The 21,967-nt window shown below is 35.4% G+C and overlaps 1 protein-coding gene across 1 annotated transcript in view; it reads left to right on the forward strand.

The window, feature by feature from the left end:
- DNAH7 (dynein axonemal heavy chain 7) overlaps window positions 1-21,967 on the forward strand; it is a 283,116-nt gene that overhangs the window by 13,337 nt on the left and 247,812 nt on the right. The window contains exons 4-10 of the mRNA XM_049772925.1: window positions 2,276-2,366; window positions 3,489-3,669; window positions 5,596-5,668; window positions 7,301-7,426; window positions 10,625-10,744; window positions 19,555-19,738; window positions 20,286-20,465. Coding sequence (XP_049628882.1) covers window positions 2,276-2,366; window positions 3,489-3,669; window positions 5,596-5,668; window positions 7,301-7,426; window positions 10,625-10,744; window positions 19,555-19,738; window positions 20,286-20,465 — 955 coding nt within the window. The remainder of the gene's footprint in view (window positions 1-2,275; window positions 2,367-3,488; window positions 3,670-5,595; window positions 5,669-7,300; window positions 7,427-10,624; window positions 10,745-19,554; window positions 19,739-20,285; window positions 20,466-21,967) is intronic.

The raw sequence follows: 21,967 nt of genomic DNA on the forward strand, positions 1-21,967 counted from the left end.
AGCAACCGTTGGGAAAAGGAATATGGGAGGCATCACTTTTCCCAACTTTAAATTGTATTATAAAGCAATAGTCATTAAAACAGCATGTTATTGGAATAAAGACAGACCTTCAGACCAGTGGAATAAACTAGAGCAGTGATGGCGAACCTACGGCACGCGTAGGTCTTGCAGCTGGCATGTGGGAAGGTCCACAATTAAGATATGCGACATGTGCCGCATAGTTTTAGATACTACAATCTTGTTATTAAGGTTTAATTGATGTGCTGGCACTTTTGAGAAAATTCTTTGGTTTTGTGTGGCAGTTTGGGCATGCGGGCTCACAAAGGCTTGCCATCATTGCCATCATTGGACTAGAGTATTCAGAAATGCGCCCAGAAATACAATCAATCAATCTATGATAAAGGGGCAAGAAATACAAAATGGAGCCAGTAAAGATTCTCCAACAAGTGGTGTTGATCAACCACTTGCAAAAAATATGGTCTTAGACCTCCAGCTAACACCATGCACCAATGTCAAATGCAAATGGATTAAAGACCTTGATATCAGACCTGAAACCATAAAGTATATAGAACAACACGTAGGTAAAACACATCAGGACATTGAAACTAAAGGCATATTCAAAAAAGAAACAGCACTCTCTAGACAAGTGGAAGCAGAGACACACAAATGGGACTATATTAAGCTGAGAAGCTTCTCCATCTCAAAAGAAATAATGCCTAGAATCCAAAAGCCACCCACAGAATGGTAGAAGCTATTCGCATAATACCCATCAGATAAGGGGCTAATAACTAAGATATACAAGGTACTGACAATTTAACAATAAAAAAATCTAACACCATCAAAAAATGAGAAGAAATGAACAGACAACTTCTCAAAGAAGAAATACAAATAGCCAAAAGGCACATGAAAAAAATGCTCCACATCACTAATCATCAGGGAGATGCAAATCAAAACAACAATGAGGCACTATCTCACACCACAGAGACTGGCACACTTCACAAAGAATAAGAACAATCAGTGCTGGCGGGGATGTGGGGAAAAAGGAACTCTCATTCACTGCTGGCAGGAATGTCATCTAGTCCAGCCCTTATGGAAAACAATATGGAGATTACTCAAAAAACTGGAAATTGAGCTCCCATATGTTCCAGCTATACCACTCCTAGGGACACAAAAATGCAATACAAAAATACCTTCCTTACATCTATATTCATCACAGCACTTTTTACAATAGCCAGACTCTGGAAACAACCAAGATGCTCTTCAGCAGATGAATGGTTAAAGAAACTGTGATGCATATACACAATGGAATATTATGCAGCCATCAGAAGAGAAGAAGTCATGAATTTTTCCTATACATGGATGTACATGGAATCTATTATGCTGAGTGAAATAAGTCAGTGGGAGAATAGTCTCACTTATATGTGGGTTTTAAGAAAAATTAAAGACATTGAAATAATTCCCAGAGATTAGGGCCTGAAGGACTGGCTCAAGATATGAAGCTCACCACAAAGAATGGTGACTGCAGTTAGAGAAATAACTACACTGAGAACTATCATATCAATGTCAGTGAGTGAAGGATGTAGAAAGCATGTCTCGAATATAGGTAGGGGGTTGGGGGAGGGAAGAGATTGGAGCATTGGTGATGGGAAGATTGCACGTGTGAAGGGGAGTGTTCTTGTTATGACTGAAACCCAACTACAATTATGTTTATAATCAAGATGTTTAAATAAAGGAAAAAAATTTTGCCACAAACAGGAAAGTGCAGTTAGGACAGAGAAGGGATGACTATGACAACAATAGTTGAAACTGATTGCTCTACACAAGAACTAAAAGGAAGTAAAGTGATATGCATGATATTCCTTTAGTAACAATACTGCAAACCATAGTGACTAAAGGGGAGAGGGGAAGGAGGGAGAAAGAGATGCAGAGAAAGACAGAGAGAAGCCTATCATAGAGGAAGTGGGGGTGCAGGAAGAAAACTGGGTGACGGTAAAAAGAAAATAAAAAGATGTGGCTTTCATTAAATCATGCAAATAATTTCCAACATAGCTCTCTTTCTCTGCATGAAAAGACATTTTTCTATTAGGAATTTGGGACCAAATAAATATGCTAAAAATTTGTAAAATGTTCAACAATTGTTTTTCTATGATTTTCAGAATCATAATTTGTGAAGTAAACTAATTTAGTAGAAGATATTGATTTTTATATCTAATGATTTCCATTTAACAGACCTTTACATATATATATCTGAATTGTGTATATTATTTCTTTTTAGGCAACAAGATACTTCTGCCTTAGATGTGGCTTCTCCTGGTGAAAGCTCCCTTACAAAACCGACCACTTCTGCAATAGAGAAAGACATCTTGGTAATAGGCTATTTGTTTTGTCAGTATAAGTGAACATAAAGGAAGCACTTGAAGATTGCTTTCTACTTTTGAGTTATTTTTTTGTGCTCTTCCCTTGTGGAACTCTGAATGAAGCAGTAAACACAAACTCCATAAAGTCGCTTTATTGGATTAGTGGAGGAAATCATTCTGTCCCTGTAGTCCCGAGTTCAGGATTAAACTACAGAACTTTAAGTTTACCTGTTCCTTTTATTATAGCTAGCACAAAACCTCTACAACTTTACATGTCTTTTTTCTTCAATGATAAATTATATTAACCACATACTGAAGACTTCAAAGCATATTCATTTGCTTTAGAAATAGTAATTTCTTGAGTATTGCAAATATACTAATATGTAAATATTAAAGACTCAATTGATATTATTTTAATGTCAAATGTTTTACTAATAACTGTTTCATATGTACTCATTCTGTCACCTTTAACATTGTAGAATAGCTTTTCAATCAATATATCAGCTAGAAATTTTATAAACCCTCTTGTATAATATTTCTGAAATTAACATATGGAGATACCTGTTCATTTGTAGTTTTTAAGATCTTCCCATCAGTTATAGAATGACAAAAATGGGCCAGAAAATAATGCCAAATGGGCCTGGAGATGACTCCAACAGCTTTAACCCCTTAGCATTCCTGGTGGGCCCCACCGCCCTAGAACAGAGCAGGGCACTTGCTGGCTCAGAAATGACCAGTCAGGCAATATGGCAGGGCCCATGACCACTGATCTCTGCTGAGGCACACCTTCTCTCTCCAAAGGACAAAGGCGAAATCCTCATTCTTCCCATTTATAAAATATAAACTCTCCTTCTGTGTGGTCTCTGCTCATACCTATTATATTTGGTAATATGAATTCATGTTTTGTTGGGTTATGAACTAACATAGAACTTAAACTTCCATGAAATGGTATCTTTGTTTTTAAATCTAAGAGTTCACATAATGTCTGCATGAATTGTATAAAATGCTGTCTTATAATTTTTAAATATTTGTAGTCCTAAAAGTATACTTTTATATAGAAATTTTGTTCTTCATAAGTGCACTTTTATTATAGTCCTAAAATATGTACATTTCTTGGCTTTCTTTATGCAGAGATATTATTATTATATTAACCATGGAATTGATACAGACCATGTAGCCCCAATGGACGATTCTTGGCTAGAACATGTATTGAATTTAGTTCCCCAACATCTAAAAGTACTCAATAACAGTATACTTGCATTATCTGATGAAATGAGAGAGGATTATCTACTCAGTGTAAAAAAATCCATAGGTAAGTCAATATTTCTCTTTGAGTTCTAATTTAAATATATGCCTGACTAAGTATAAATCCTTTTAAATTCAATTAATATCTTTTTAAAATTATCATATTTATATTTCTTGCTATTTCATTGCTTAAAATTTTAAGCAGATTTATTTCATAAAATACAGCAAAAATCAACAAATCATTCTATTTATGAATGTATATTAAAAATATACAGAATTGAATTATAAAATGTTAGTTTTTAAAATATATTAGCATTAATTTTACTGTTATTATAAATCATAAGACTATCTTACTGACCAGATCTAACCCACTGAAAAGTTTTTTGGAATGCAGCTGTATAGAGTTATTTGCATATTTTCTGTGAGTTTTTTTAAGTTACAAGAGCAGATCTGAATAGTTGTGATAAAACTTTGGAGTGATTCACAGTGTTGAAAATATTTATATTCTGGTCCTTTATATAAAATGTTTGTGGACTCATTGTATAGATGCATAGATCAATGAGTTCTAAGAATGACTATTAAAATCATTTTGAAAATATTGGTTTCTAAAAATCATCTGGATTAAAATACATGAATATAGTACCTTTATATCTATACTTTTTAAAGGATCTCCACTAATTTTCATAGTATACTGGCATATTTGATATTATATTCAAGTTGGAGAAATCATAAAATAATTAATCATAATTTATGCCTCAGAGAGGAGGATATTTATTATATTTAAGATGCCATTGAGTATCCTGGTAATATAAAATTGAAAGCCTAATATTGGTTGGCAAATAGTTTATAGTGTAATGAGGAAGATAGAAAAGAGAATTAAATTATAAAGCAAAATAATAGCTATTATAAGGAGGAGGACATGTACAAAGCATAGAGTCAACAGCACAGAAAACATGAGATCTGCTACAACCATCAAACTTTAAACTGTGCCTGTCAAGGTGACAGGCTTGGAGTGCTAAGGTACCTGGGAACACTGGTGGAGGAAGTTGACACTGGTGGTGGGATTGGCGCTAGAGTATTATATGCCTAAAACTCAACTGTCAATAACTTTGTAAATTAGTCAGTACTTTGTACGTTAGTTAAATGAATCATTTTAGTTAAAAAATTAAAGAAGGAGAGAGTACACAATGAGGAAAAGAGCTCCTACTTTGCTTGTGCTTGACTTATTAGGGCTCTGGGTGCACCTGAACTGAGTGTTGACAGATATATCAGGTACCTGGGAATGTTCTGAGCTAGGAAATGTGAAGAATAGCAGACATCCATCTATAATCTCATATATAATATAATATAGAATCTATAATATAATTGCTTGTCCATCTCCGAAAACAATTCTGATGACCGGAGCATTTTGGGAAAGGGACAGAAAATGATGAAAAAATATGCCTTGTAAGACTTTACGAAAAAAGAAGCTATTTTAGAGGGGTAATAACTTGCATTTTAGAAGAAACATTGAAAGATGGTTAGGATAATTAGAATTAACTGTGATTTAAAATCACAGAAGACAGACATGAAAGTGGCTCACTTTACTGATTGTATAACAAGATTGTTTTATACTCCTGAGATCTGTAAAAGATAACTAAGCAACATATATTTTTCCTCAGTAAAAGAAAACCATTAGAATGCCATATGGTTGGTTAACCTGAAACTCAACAAGAAATCCTTTTGGTGGAATGGTTCTAAGGGAGAAAACAGTATTGGAAGTAGTGATTATTTTCAAATGAAAAGAGAAGTAACACTTTATTACCAAGAGACATACATTCTCATATTCTCACAGTCATATATTCTAAGGATTTACAGGTTTTTTATATTAATACATTTCTAGTTATTTTTAAAAAGCAACATAATTTAAACAATTTTACTAGAATGACATATACTTTCTTGAAAATATACTAAATTAATGTTATTTATAAGAAACTTCCCAATTTTCTTTTAGTTGATTTTGTTTTAAAAGATCCTCGAGAAAAAGACGAGAAAAAAGTAGAAGAACTTCCACCCCATCGTGCTGAGTAAGTGATAGGTTTCTCTATGTGATCATTTCTATTTACATATATATTTACTCACAGTTATTTATTCTTTATATGCTTCATACTTATAATTAATAGAACTTACTTATTTATGTTTTTATGGGGGGGTACAGTTGGCCATGTTCAGGGTTTGTTCATGGCGTTGCACTTAGGAATTATGCCTGATGGTGCTCAGAGGGAGGCATATGTGATGCTGGGGTTGAACCTGGGTCAGCCATAGGCAAGATAAACAAATACCTTGTCCACTGCACTATATCTCTGGCCTATACTTATGCATTTATATGGTAATATTGATAAATGGACCAATAGTGTATAGACATGTGGACACATATAGATTGTCACTTACATATTTAAAACCTAAGTGCCTGGTGAAAGTTTCGATGCATTTCCACAACATCCTGAACAGTTTTCAGATATGGTAGGGACATAAAAATTTAGAAGCAATTTTAATCAAAATATATGGGAAACATTGAGAAAATATGCACATAGAGAATAATCTTCAGTTTATTTGAATGTATTTAATATAGAACACATAATGGTACAATTAACTTGATATATGTATTTCCCCTAAAATAATTTAAGGGAATAAGTAAGAATAAAACTCTTAAATAGTTTGGAGAAGGAAACTTAGGTTTATGTGATTACAAACCTCATTTCTCCTCTTTATTTATATCATTTGAAGTATCCCAAATATGGGAGTTGACACTGGTGGTGAGATTGATGTTGAAATTTTAATAACTTTGTAAACTGCAGTTCCTTAGCTAAATAAAAAGCATGTAAAAATTACAAAACAACAGATATATAAAAAGAGAAAACTAACAAAACCTTTGAGAATATATGTTTTTTAAAGAACAACTTTTTTCTGTAGGAAGACCAAAGCAGCATAACAATTGAAATATAGAATTTTACTTGATTTATTGTAAAACAAAATGCAATATGTTAAAATAAGTGGGGAAATAGAGTTCAAATGTAAATGTTTAAATATACTCTGAAAAATAAAAATGTCACATCTTTAGAGTACATGATTAGTCTAGGAGACGTTAGGATATCTAAATGAGTTTCCAAATAACATAAAAACAATATTGCTTGATGAAATAGCCTGTGCAGACCTTTGTATTTAACTTTTGTGACCATTTTCACCTCAACAGAAGTTCATGAGAATTTTTATAGATATGTTGGACTATATTCCTAGATTGTTTTAAAAACTAAAGGGACAGAGTTTAGAAAGTCTAAACTTTTTTCATTTATGAAGTTAGAAACATTCACAAATTGCCCAGCTGTTTATTATTTCTCTTTGATCATTGTGAGCTTCTTTAACCTCAAGAGAATCAAGAGAAAGAAATATAGTTTGCCTTATATGTGACAAATTAAAATCTAATTTTCAATTCGTAATTATTTTTCTGAAATTTTATTAAACAAAGATTTTGTATATGTAATTTATATATTTTAAATAGGGTATTATATACTTTAATATATTTTAAATGCGATCGTGTTTTTTTCTTACCAAGAGGACTACCTCATTTTTAATTAAAATTAAACCACTAATATTTAAAAAAAATAAAATACCACTTTCTTTCAGAGAAACTAGACATCTTATTTTCTGATTGCTTTCAGAATGGAAGTTCTTCCAAAGCCTTGGAGGAAATCTTTTTTTGCTGCTACCAGTTTTATTAAGGACCACTTGAATGCAATGAACCCGACAATGTTGGCTGTGCTAGATTTATGGCATAGTACTTACAAGTGAGTAGATATATCCTTACACTACCTTTTTTTGTTTCCCTAAAAGAGGAATAAAAGCTATTTCACCGTGTCTTGATTATTTCTTTTTGTATTTAAATTGTGACTTAAAATATAACCGCAAATTTAATGTATTTTTATGCAATTTTGCATAAACAACATAGAGAAGCGTTAAGTGTAAAAATATGAACATCGCCCTCGATCTTTAAACCAATTATCCCCTCTCCCTACCCAACTCCCTCCCAAACTCATAATGGTCATATTCAGGGAAAGGGTTGAATTGTTATGTATTGTTTGCATCCCTTCTCTGAACTTTATATACCCAGGCAATCAAGTCCACCTGAAGTGCCTGGGCTCATGCATCATCTCGTAGCCTCTGCCACTGTGGGATGTGAAATCTGCCAGGCAGGAGCTTGGCAGATCTGGAAGTGGATGCTGTTGGGCTAAAGAGCTTGACCCTGGGTGTATCCTAGACTCAGAAGATCAGTTTTGTATTAAAAATTGGCTTGCACTTTAGGGTATCAAAGGTTAGGGGAAGAGGGTCATAGAGAGGGATGTAGATAAAGGGTACAGACATCTTAGCAATAGGCACTCTTGGAGGTGTGCGTTTACAGAATATGTAAAAGTTATACTACTTCTATTGTTTTTCTAAACAAGGGCCTCTGGTCAGGCATTGGATTGGCTGTTGTTTACAAGTGGGGAGAAGTCACCTGATTTCCAGGGTGACTTGGTGAGACTTTCCCTTTATACCCTGGCATAAATTGGGTAACACAACATAACACAACCTGGGCTTACATGTGACCTACTTCTCAGGATCTCCTGGTTTTATCAAACATATTGCCTGATGAATGGTTTGTAGGCATAATAGCATATGATTTTCAAAAAGGATGCTCACTGGGCCCAAATGATAGCTAGTACAGTGGGTAGGGTACTTGCCTTGCACACAATAGACCCAGATTCCATTCTTGGCATCTCATAAGATCCCTTGAGTAAGTCAAAAGTAAATCCTGACCACTATCAGGTGCTCAAACTAAAAAACATATTTATAACCACATATATTGTTTTATTTATTTTCAAAAAACCCACAGTTTTCTCATGTCTATTTATAATTGGAACTGCCAGACACTCATTTGATGGTTGGCAATGACTCCATTGGATAGTCTTGTACACAAAGGGTTAGATTTATCTGCTGAACATATCAGGGGAAAGAAGAAAGTATAAGGAAGAAGAGCTAGCCAAAGTGACAGCTGAGTCTCAAAGTAGATAATAAATGAGTCCAAAATTAGTGCCCAGAGTTGTGGTGATAGAGATCTTAGGAATAGGCCTAAAGCAAACCTCAAACCAGCAAGGGTGTTCTTTTTTATAACTAAAACCCAACTACAAACATGTTTGTAATCATGGTGCTTAAATAAAGATAAAAACAATAAACAGCTAGGGTAAAGGTAATTGAGAAAGTTGCTTCACAGTCAGTGAATGAAAAGAGGACCTCAGCAATTATTACCTGCCCTTTGTAGTCAGTCATGTGTCACTTTGGATTGTGTCATTTATTACCTGCCCTTTGTAGTCAGTCAGTCATGTGTCACTTTGGATTGAGTGTCTAGTCAGGGGCCAGAGAGATAATACAATGGTTAAGGCACTTGCTTTGCATGTGATCGACCTGTATTTGATCCATTGGGATATTATCGTTCCCCTGGGCACCACCAGAAGTGATCCCTTTGTAAAAAGCTAGGAGTAAGCCTGAGTACCAGCAGGTGTGGCCCAAATAGCAATTACCCCTCCAAGAAAGAGTGATTGAACAGTTGTTAGTGCTGTCTCTTTGAGTAGAAGCCAGTATTAAATGCAGAGTGTATTGTCCCTTGGGATGCAGGTTACAAAGTATTTGTGTGGGCTGGGTTGCCGCATGACTATGCAGAAAAGTAATCTGATGCCTGTAAATTGATGTGGATACTTGAGGGTTTTTTGTTAGCTAGGTATGTGAAAAGTAAGGTCATTCAGTATTTAGAAAACCAACTGATTGTCAAACCAACTGATTGCCAAATTATAACATTTAGAGATGCTTGGGGACTTACCCAGCAATGTTCAGGGGTCACTATTGGCTATGCATTCAGGATTTACTTCTTGCATTGGTTGGAGGCCCTACAAGATGTTGGGGGTCAAATCTGGGTTGGTTGATCCAATGTAAATGCTCAACCTGCTGTACTATGTAGCTGGCTCCAGAGGTAGAATTTTTAATGGCATAACCTATGTAGAAAATATGTAGCTCAAAAATTCATAGTCATGATAACCACATGTATTTAAACTTGGCTTCATATTCATAATAATCTACATAATCAGTTGTATAATCACACGTATGTGCAAACATATACAGATATTTGTTGCATATGTGACACTAAAAATCACAGCATGCTATGTTTTTCAGAGTATTTTACTTAAGACATTACTATTGAGATTATCTGATTAACTTAATGTCAAGCATTCTCCAGCAATATTTGTCTCTGTTTTTCCTGATTATTATTGATGTCATGTACTGAATCCATTAACATTTTAGAAGTGAGTTTTAGTTTGTGCTAAAAATGTGAATGGAGTTTGTAAGTGTGTGTGGTTTACTGAACAGTATTATAATTGGTATTTAAGTAAAAATTCATGATCTTTTTAATAGTATAGTCTATTACTTTTCATATATCATGGAAAACACTTAATTACAGTCGTTAAAAGGCAGTACCTTCCATAGGAAACTGAAGTTAAATTGAGGTATTTAGAACAATGATATAATAGCTAACATTGTTCTTTTATTTTAATCTGTCAGAGAAAGTTTTAAATATATGTTTTATGTATTTAACAGATCCATCATACTTAAGAAAGGTTTTAATTAATTGCTATTAAAAAATCAAAACCAGACAAGTTTAAAAATTTTATTTTATTTCTAAAATAATCTTATCTCTTCTGTAAGTCATTCTACTTTGAAAAAATATCATTAAGTACTCCATCAAATCTTGGCTACCTCAAAATATCATATTGTACCTAATGACTTTAATTGTATGATTACTTTTTAAATTATAATATCTCATGTTTTAAAATAATTTACTTTGTAAAAAATTTATCATTAAAACCACGACTACCATGTTTGGGGAGAATGAATCAATTATCACAAATAAAAAATACAAAAAATCCTTAATTAGTGCTTGTTTTTTGTCTCTGCAGAAAACTACGTTTAATTGACATAGAAGAATTTCACAATCGCCAAGAGGCACTAGAGTTGGCGAATTTTCAGAACATTGTCATGAGACACATGGAGAATGCCAAAGAGACTCTTGTTAAAACGTAAAGTTTCAGAATCATATGCACAAAATTATAAATTTACAAATGTGATTGGTGGGATGCATTTCCTGAAAATTGCATTTTGGTTGCTTCTAGAAAATTTTTTTAAAGTTTTAATAATCTTTGAAAATTAAATATATTTTCAACTGCCTTTTTTCTATAGTGCCTATCTAGGTCTCTACACAGCAGATGCTGTATAGAAACTAAAATAACTCTACTTAGTGGTTAATTTTTTTAAGTGTCCTGTTTTACCACTGCTCTGAAGGAAGTGGAGTCTCTGGGGAAAGGTGACCTTCAACTTGTCATTCACCAGATATAAATTTGGTGTCTACTATTAATATATGTAAGCATCTGAGTCTCTAATTCTGTTTTTAAATGTAGGATGCAGAAGAGTTTGAAAAATGATTAGGGTGTTTTCATGACTATTGCTTTGTAATACGTTTAAAGTTGGAGAAAGTGATACTACCCATATTCCTTTTCCCAAGGGTCATTCTAGCTATTCGATGGTGTTTTTTCTTTTTTTTTGTTACAAATGAATTTCAGGAGTTTGATAACACTTTGAAGAATGTCAGGGTATCCTTAGAGGGATTGCATTAAATCTTTATAATGCCTTGGGGGAGTATTGCCATTATAAATATGTTAATCCTTCAAATCCATGAGCAGGGTATGTGTCCTCTTTTATTTCTTTGAGTTTGTGTGACACTAATGTGAATGGATTTAATGTCCATTTCTTCTCTATCATTATTGGTGTATAAGAAGGCCATTGAGTTTTATATGCTAATTTTGTAGCTGGTCATTTTGCGATATGAATCTATTGTTTCTATAAGCTTTTTGATAGAGTCTTTAGGGTTTTCTAACCATAGCATCATGTCATATACAAACAGTGAGAGCTTGATTTCTTCCTTTCCTATCTGGATACCCTTGGTATCTATTTCTTGCCTAATCACTATGGTAAGAACTTCCAGCACTATGTTGAATAGGAATGGTGAGAAAGGGCAGCCTTGTCTTGTGCCAGATTTTAGAGGAAACGCTATTAGTTTATCTCCATTGAAAATAATATTTGCCACTGGCTTTAAAACAGAATGGTATTGGAATACAGACAGACCCTCCGATCAGTGGAGTATTCAAAGAATGTTCCCCAGACATACAGTCAACTAATCTTTGATAAAGGAGCAAGAAATGCAAAATGGAGCCTCTTCAACAAGTGGTGTTGGGACAACTGGTCAGCCACTTGCAAAAAAGCAAACCTCCATCTAACACCATGCACAAAGGTCAAATCCAAATGGATTAAAGATCTTGATATCAGACCTGAAATCATAAGGTGTATAGAACAACATTAGGTTAAACACTGTTACATTGAGACTAAAGGCATCTTCAAGGAGGAAACAGCACTCTCTAAACAAGTGGAAGCAGAGATAAACAGATGGGACTATATTAAGCTGAGAAGCTTCTGCACCTTAAAGGAAATAGTGCCTAGGATACAGAAGCCACACACAGAGTGGGAGAAACTATTCACCTCGTGCCTATCATATAAGGGGCTAATATCTAGGATATACAAGTTACTGACAGACCTTAACAAGAAAAATAAATCTAACCCCATCAAAAAATGTGAAGAAATGAATAGACACTTTTTAAATGAAGAAATACAAATGGCAAAAAGGCACATGAAAAAAATGCTCCATATCTCTACTCATCATGAAGATGCAAATCAAAACAACAATGAAGTACCATCTCACACCACAGAGACTCACACACATTACAACAAGAACAATAAGTACTGGAGGGGACATGGAGAGAAAGGAACTCCCATTCACTGCTGGTGGGAATGCCATCTACTGCAGCCTTTATGGAAAACAATACAGAGATTCCTAAAAAAAAAAAAAAAGTAAATTGTGCTCCGATATGATCCTGCTATACAGCTTTGAGGGATATACCCTAGGAACACAAAAACAAAACACAAAAATGCCTTCCTCACACTTATATTCATTGCAGCACTATTTACAATAGCCAGAATCTGGACACAACCCGGATGCCCTTCAACAGATGAATAGCTAAAGAAACTGTGGTACATATACACAATGGAAATATTATGCAGCCATCAGAAAATATGAAGTCATAAAATTTTCCTATACATGATAGACATGGAAACTATTATGCTAAGTGAAATAAGAGGGAGAGAAATAGATGCAGAATAGTCTCACTCATCTATGAGATTTAAGAAAAATTAAGGACATTATTGTAATAATGCCCAGAGACAATAGAGATGAGGGCTTGAAGGTCCGGCTCACCATATAATGTGCACCACAAAGAGTGCTGAGTGCAGTTAGAGAAATAACCACACTGACAAATATCATGACAATGTTAATGAATGAGAGAAGTAGAATGCCTGTCTTGAATGCAGGCAGGGGATTGGTGGGGAGGGAGATGGGGGGCATTGGTGGTGGGAATGTTGCACTGGTGAAGGGTGGTGTTCTTTTTATGACTGAAACCCAAATACAATCATGTTTATAATCATGGTGCTTAAATAAAATATTATTAAAAAATAAATAAAAAGAAAAATGATTAGGGTAGCGAAAATATATTCTTTAAGTGAGTAAAAATCACAATTTTACTTTAAGAAGTTAAATATAAAACTTAGGAGGTTTAATTTAAATCTTTTATTTTATTTTATTTGGCTTAATATAAATCTTAAGGAGGTTAAATATAAAAACCGAAGGAGGAAGAAAATATGGGGCTGGAGTGGTGATGCAAGCAGTAAGGCATTTGCGTCTGACTTAGGATGGACCTAGGTTCGATTCCCTTGTGTCCCATATGGTCCCCCAAGCCAGGAGCGATTTCTGAGCACATAACCAGGGCATCACTGGGTGTGGCCCAAAAACAAACAAACAAAAAACTACAGGAGGAAAAAATATTACTTTAGGAGGTTAGATTTATCAAGCAATTAAGCAATCAAGCAATTAAGGATAGTAGATTAAAATGGAATAGTCTTATTTGGGAGATTTTTTATTCCAGATAGTATATTCTAAAACACTCCAGGACAATTATGTCTATCATTATTCATCATTTTCAAGCCTTGATTGAACAATTTTGCTGAAATATGGGAATGGATGGACTGTATTTCTTAGTGCTTCTGTATTCATGCTAGGGAATAATCTTCTGGCCATACTGTAGTGAGCCTATTTTGATAATCATGGGAAAATGCAGAGTATCTGCTCACCGCAGTGGATACATTTTAGTAAATCACTAATTATAACATTGAGTTTATCGTAAACTAAATTCAAGTGTCATTTTAAGTCCTAATACTCCTATTCAACAGCTGGTTTGTCATCTCTGCTCTGGGTATCTGTTTTTTTGTATTCTCTTCTCCCCTCCTCTTCTTTTCTTTCCTCTTCCCTCTCACCTCCTTTCCCTTTTTTCCCCCCTCTCTCCGCTTCTCATTTCCTCTTCCCTCCTTTCCCATCTCCTCTCCACTACAATTTCTTTGGTGTACATTTAGGTTGCTTCTGGGCTTTGGCCATTACAAACAATGATACTGTGAGCATTTGTTTTACATAAACTATAATGTCCATTCTTTAAGTGTATATACCTATGAGTGGAATTGCTATTGCTTATGATAAGTATTTAGCTTTTGAGGAACTAGCATCATCCTTTATAAAAGCTTTGCATGATTTTTTCATTTTATTGGCAATGTGTGAAGGTTCAAATTTCTAAACATCCTTGCCATTACTTGTTATCCGACTTTCTTCCTATGGTCACCATTGTAGAGGTGAATTGCTGTAGTCTTTATTTATTTACAATTTTGTAAGCTGACAGTAAGCATCTTTTCCATGTGATTGCTGTCCATTTAGTTACCTTGTTTGGATAAATGTTGATTCAAACCATTGTTTATTTTGCTTTGGATAATCTATCTTTTTAATATTCAGTTGTCAGAGTCTTCATATATGTTTCACTAGAATATCAACAGTTGTATAATTTTCAGATATTTTCCCATGGCGTATTCTTTCATTGTCTTATAATTCTTCTTTGAACCACGGATATTTGAAATTTTTATTACTATATCTAGTTTGCTATTTTCATTTTTTGGACCAACCACACTCAGGGCTTACTCCTGGCTTTAGGCTTAGAGGTCACTCCTGAGGGGACCCAGGGGACTGTATGTAGTCCCAGGAATCAAACCGGGGTCAGACACATGCAAGGTAAAAATACCCACTGATTCACTTCAGTTAGAATGACACCTTTCAATTCTATTCAAGTTACAACAAATTTCAAAATTTCGTCTTATAGATGAAATTTCATCTTCCCTTCTTGCTTTATGGATTGTTTTTTCTTAATGGGGTTCACACTAGCAAGTGTCTTTCCTACTGTGATAAAACGTTCTTTTTATTTAAATTTTGAACCCAATCTATTTGATAGTTAAGTTCTTCTTATTCTTTTCTTTTGTTTTTGAAAGGGGACACACCTGGTGATTTTTAGGGCTTACTCATTGCTCTGCATTCAGGACTCATTCCTGGTAGTGCTTAGGTGACCATATCTAATGCTAGGATTGAACCTGAATCGGCCACACGCCAAGCAAGCAAGATTCCTTTTTTTAAACATATTTTTATTGAGAACTTTGTGAATTACAAGTCTTTCACAGTTGTATTTTAGACATTTAGTGATAGTGAACTAAGGTCATACCGACCACCAGTGTTGACCTCCCTTCACCAGGTTTCCCAGCATGCATTCCATACCTCCACCCTTTGCCCCTTGGTCTAACACAGGTCCATTTTGTGTTTGGGCAAGCAAGTATCCTACTCACTCACTGTTTTGTTTTGGGTCCAGTCCCTCTGTTCCTATTATTATTATTATTATTATTATTATTATTATTATTTTATTTCTTCTTCCCCCTTTCTTTATTATTATTATTATTTTATTTCTTCTTTTTCTTCTTTTCTTCTTCTTCTTCTCCTCTTTCTCTTCCTCCTCTTCCTTCTTCTCTTCCTCCTCCTCCTCTTCTTCTCTTCCTCCTCCTCCTCTTTTTTCTTCTCCTCCTTCTCCTCCTCTTTTTCCTTCTCCTCCTTCTCCTCTTCCTCCTCTTCCTTCTCCTCTTCCTCCTTCTTCTGTTTCTTCTTTTACTTTATTTCTTCTTCTTCTTCTTCTTCTTCTTCTTCTTCTTCTTCTTCTTCTTCTTCTTCTTTCTTCTTCTTCTTCTTCTTCTTCTTCTTCTTTCTTCTTCTTCTTCTTCTTCTTCTTCTTCTTCTTCTTCTTCTTCTTCTTCTTCTTCTTCTTCTTCTTCTTCTTCTTCTTCTTCTTCTTCTTCTTCTTCTTCTTCACCACCTCTGTTTCTTCTTTAGTCAGTTTTGGTAGCTAGTTTATAAAAATTTGTTAAATGATCTAATTCGTTGCCATAAAGTTATATGTATACTTCATATATTTCATTTATTCACATATTTTATTTATTTTTATTTTCATCATGCTGCTATTAATATGCCCTTTATTATTTTGAGGGGGGAATTTTGTGAGATTCTGTGTTTTATTAAATACTTTTTTTTGGCTTTTTTTTGGGGGGTCACATCTGGCCACACTCATAAAACCACACTCCTGGCTTTATGCTCAGAAATCGCTCCTGGCAGGCTCAGGGGACCATATGGGATGTCGGGATTCGAACTACCGTCCTTCTGCATGAAAGGCAACTGCCTTACCTCCATGCTTTCTCTTTGGCCCCAGATTCTGTACTTTACAATGCAGTTTATAATGACTTCTTATGAATATAATTCCAACACCTCCCTATAATCTGTGTAACCAAGGACTCAAGATTCTTTCCTCTCAATTCTTTTCCCCACTCAATTGTATGGCTCAATTCTCCTATTATATGTTCCTTTGGACCTTTGTTGCTACCTTGCTATGTATCTTAGACACCTTGCTGTGTCTAAGTTCCATGTATGAAACCAATCATTCTGCATCTTTTATTTCTTCTGATTTATTTCAGTCAACTTGATCTAGTTTCATCCATGTTGCTGCAAATGGCATGGTTTTATTCTTCCTTAGAACTGTATAGCATTCAACTGTTCCTTTATCATTTTTGATTGGAACAATTTGAGTTCTTTTTCATCTTGATCTTTCTAAGCATAATATTGATAATTTTACCGAGTTTTTCTATAGGTCAGTGAAGCAGAGCTTCATGGCCCAATCCCAATGGGTTGGGGAGACATGGGTTCTGGAACAAATACCGACAGAGGAAATATTCCACACAAAGATGAAGGGAATGGTACAGGTCCAGGGAAATTCCACTACAAGCTTTCTGCTCCTAACACTAAGGCAAACAGGCAGATAGTTCAGTTGTGGAAAATAGAAACTAAAAGCCACACCCTGGGGTGGAGAGCAGGTTTGGTAAGGGACCAATACAAAAGGTGCTTTCATCCAATGAGTGAGAAGCACCAGCAGAAAAAAATTATCCTGAATAGAATGAAGACCAGTTATTCTAATAGGTCAGGTTTTGCTTTTGTTGGTTCTATTTTTCCTATGAATTTTCTATACTATTTTATTTTCATTCAGGTCTTTATTTCTTCTTTTGTTTTTAGTTATCATATTTTATCATTTCCTAGTGGTATTTTAGATTATTAAGATTTAATTTTCTTTTTTTTTTGGGGGGGGAGCATATGTGGTCATGCTTAGAGCTTACTCCCGACTCTGCATTTAGGGATCACCCCTGGTAGGGCTCTGTCGTTGTCCATTCTGGGTTACCAGGGATCAAACCTGGGTTGGCTACATGCAAGGCAAGTGCCCTGCTCACTGTACTATTGCTATGGCCCTGATTTAATTTCTTTATTCTGTTTAATTTTCTGGGTGTCCTGAAGACATCTTCTGGTGCTACTCAGCCTTGTGTTGCAGATTTGATGATTCATTGCTCAGGACCTAGTAATGTAGTGTGTGGGGTCTGATAGTGTGGTCAACAGAGCCCTCCTGGAAGTGCTCAGAGAACCATGCAATATCAGGGATTTCACTAGGTCCTTGCACATGCCAAGCATATAATCTAATTCTTTGAGCCATATCCCTGCCTCAGATAAATTTTTTTTCTAATGTAGGCATTTCTCTTCTGATCTTGATTTCCTGCAACCCATAGTTTTTTTTTGTTTTTTTTTTGTTTTTGGTTTCTTTTGGCCACACCCATAATGCTCAGGGTTTATTCCTGGCTATGTGCTCAGAAGTCGCTCCTGCCTTGGGGGACCATATGGGACACCGGGGGATGGAACCGCAGTCAGTCCTAGGCTAGCGCTGGCAAGGCAGACACCTTCCCTCTAGCGCCACCATGCCGGCCCTTTTATTCTCATTTTTTTTTGAACCCATAAGTTTAAGCTCAAAATATTTTCTAATTTGTATAGTTTTTGATTCATTGATTATTTAGGATTGCAGTAGTTTCCACATATTATTAATTTCCAAATGCTTGTTATTGATTTGTCGTATTGATAGTTGAAATTGAAGTTGAACAACTACATGCAGTTATTTATTGGAGTCCCTTCTCTTCTGTCCCTGAATATCCAATTCAAATGACCCTGTTCCACAGTGTTTTAACTCTTACCTTGTCCAGGTGATCTTCTGAATGTCCTTCAAAATTCATAATATGTTAAATCCTGCATTTTGTATATATTTTTACATATGTTTCTATCCCAATTCCATTGGCCTATTGGCACTCTGAGTAAGAGAAAAATCTTTTTGTACCCCAAATATTTGGTACATAATTGGGAGTTTGTAAACATCTTTGAAATGAGTAAATGAATAATCTTAAATATATTTTATTTGTCCTTTTTTCCTTTTATAAGCCCTAAATTTATTTAATTTCTTACCTGAATTAGCAGAAGCTTCTCAGTCCCTCTTCTTTAAAAAAAATTTTTTTTGGGGGGAGGGATTTTGGGTCACGCCCGGTGATGCTCAGGGGTTACTCCTGGCTATGCACTCAGAAATCGCTTCTGACTTGGGGGGCCATATGGGATGCAAGGGGATCGTACCGTGGTCCATCCTGGGTCAGCTGCATGCAAGGCAAACATCTTACCACTGCGCCATTGCTCCAGCCCCTCGGTCCCCCTTCTTAATCTAATATTGCCCTTTTATATTCAATGTATACTACTTGTCCTCTTTACAAGTTATTTTAACTTTACTTGTTATTTAACCATGACAGAAAAATCAGCTGTGATGTCAGAAGTTGAGATTTGCCTTGATTCCTGAGTTTAATTCCCAAGTCCTGTGAAATCCTTAGGAAAGTTCTACAAACTCTACTATAAATCGTGAAATTATCAAATTCATTATCCTGCCCTTCCCAACTATCTTTCTGATTACCCTCTTTCTACTTGATACTTCTTTAGAGGATATTTCTCTTCATTTATATCTATATACTTTAGTGAAATCAACAATTTTTATATAAAATGCTTCTCAATTGCTCAAAAAAATTCTCTATCATTTGACTCCAAAACGTTTCTTATTTTTATCTCTTCTGTTTTCTTTTGTTTTCAGGCCACACCCAGTTGTGTGTCTCTTTTCAATATTTGTGGGATCTATATGCAGTTCTAGATATCCAGGTGGGGGGTCACATGCAGGTCTTGATTCTGGCGCTGTCTCTCCAGCCTCTCCGATTTATTTTCTATCAGCTGTGGTGGAAATCCTTTTACCTGGGAGTAATGAAGTATGCTAGTGCTTCCAGATCACAGCATGAGTCATGCCACTTAGCAAAATAGAATCCTATAAAAACTTTTGGATATTCATAAAGATGTGTGTTCGTGCTTATTGTGAAAGTCATTCTCTCAATGCCTTGACTTTGAAAAACCTTCCATTCTTTCAAGGTGGTTTCCAGAAGTGCAAAATATTTATTACCAAGGTAATAAGAAGAGGCAGTTGCCAGTTGGTGACAACAGTGCCAAACTAGAATCTTTTTTCAACTGTGCGGCCACCCTCATGACTTTACAGCTGCAGGACCTCACCTTGGTTTCCATGCAGGACTTCACAGATTTGATTGATCAACCCCGCGTAAGTTTGTTTTAGTCACATAGAGTTTTTTTTTATTTACCTGCTTAGCTACTTTGAGTTCTTCCAGAAAGCAAAATTATCAAAGACCTTTCCCAGTAGGTGAGCAAGAACTCCTTTACATGTTATCTACTAAAAGTTAGTGTAGACCAGCATACTCTGGATATATGGCTATAGTCACATGGGGAAGGATTAGTAAAAATTCCAATTATTGGAAAATTTATTTCACAATATTTGGGGAAAGTTTTCACACACACACACACACACATACACACACACATACACACACACATCTTTTGTTTTCTGGAAGAAGCAGGGTCTTGGGACTTGGACTCATTTGGATTCTTGACTCTGTAACTATTTTGTAGGCCCAGTGATTGATAGATACCAAGAACTGTAGGTGGAAATCCTCCTTTTTTTGTACAGCCCTTCTTTGGCTGAACTCTCTAGGTTCTAAGTGAAAGGATGCTTCATGTATTCTAATTGAACTCAGTGCCTTCAGGAGTGTGTCACAATACACACACGTGTATGTATGCATTTTCTTTTGCAGGACTCTGTTAGAGCTTTTGAACATCCAGGTTTTGTAATGAGACTGATTCTGGATAATAATGCCATTAAGTTTGAGCCTGAATTTTCTGACTATGTAGATATCTTTCTAAATGTTTATGATGTGATGATTAAAGCTGTCAGTTACGTGCCAAGAATTGAGACAAAATTGTATTCAAAGTGGGTAAGTAATATTTGTTAATTTACTAACTCTTACATGATGATAGTAAGATATATGTACATATGATATGTACATATGATGTTATGTAATTTTAAATACCTTATGAAAGATGGAAAATAGGTATCCTCTGTTTTACATAATATAAATTAATTAGTAACACTGATGTATAAGAAAGTTTTTCTTTAAAAAATATCCATTCAAACTCGCTTCTTGTACTATTTACCTAGTTTTTTAGTTCAGTCTTCTGTGGACACCGTTGAAATCTTGCAGAGCAGAAGGAGTCAAATAAAGCTGCGATAGGTTTGCAGAATCAGAGAGTGATTCCTCACACACCCACACATGCTGTTGCCCTATTATTAAACTTTCCAGCTCTATGAAATGGGCTAGCTCTGGATGTGGGTTTCTTGACTTTTACAAGTAAGGGGCCAGAGTGATAGTACAGCAGTTTGTCGCTTGCTTTGCATGTACCTGACTCAGGTTTGCTCTCTGCCATGCCATTTGGTCCCCCAAGCCCAGCCAGGAGTAATACCTGTGTGCAGAACCAAGATTAACCCCTATGTAACACTAGGTGTAGCTCCAAAAACAATAAATTAAATTAAAAGAATTAAAAAAAAAAAGTTAAGAGAAGTATACAAAAATCCCGCGGTCCTGTTTTCAGGCCTCACACTGATTCCTGGCTGGTTTCTACATGCGCCTCTTGGTTCACTCTAGAATCTTGCTGCATCTGTGCCTAGATGTCCTGTGATATCCTCCTGGACTGCCACTGATGCTTTGTGATCTGTTGGTGTTTGTTGCCTTGTGCCGTTGACTTTCTTTGATCATTAGAACACCTGCATGTGGGTGATTCTTTTCCTAATGTCTGCAGGGACACACACACACACACACACACACACACACACACACACACACACACACACACACACACACACATAGGGAGAGGTTACCCTCAGCCCAGGTCTGGACACAGGGTCTGAGAGGAGATTGCTGTCTACTCTGGCCAGGGAGGAAGTGGTTCAACCCACTTAACCAAGCTACTCATTTCAAGTGTTCTTATTTTTGCACCAAAATATTTTGATTTTCTTTTTTTTTAAATTAATATCTTTATTTAAGCACCTTGATTACAAATATGACTTAGTTGGGTTTCAGTCATGTAAAGAACACCCCGCTTCACCAATGCAACAAAATATTTTGACTTTTAAAAAGAAAAAAATGTGCCAACTTTTTCCTGACCTTTGCTTATCATTTTATTCCAGCCCTCTTGCCCTCTTGCCACTTCCATTATCTTTTGAACTGGCTGTTTGTGAGATTTAAAATAGCCAAATATATTTACTAGATGACTTGGGACCTCTTAATTGTAGAGTGTCAAATCTTAGATTTTACTTTTCTTCTCTCTCTTGCTGAGAGATTTTTATTTTTATTCAAACTATGCTGAACTATGTGACATTTCAACAGTGCTTATGCTCATAGACTATTTAGTAATGAGCATGCCTAAAAATCCCCCACCA

Source organism: Suncus etruscus, chromosome 5 (genome assembly GCF_024139225.1).
Source record: "Suncus etruscus isolate mSunEtr1 chromosome 5, mSunEtr1.pri.cur, whole genome shotgun sequence".
Lineage (NCBI taxonomy): Eukaryota > Metazoa > Chordata > Mammalia > Eulipotyphla > Soricidae > Suncus > Suncus etruscus.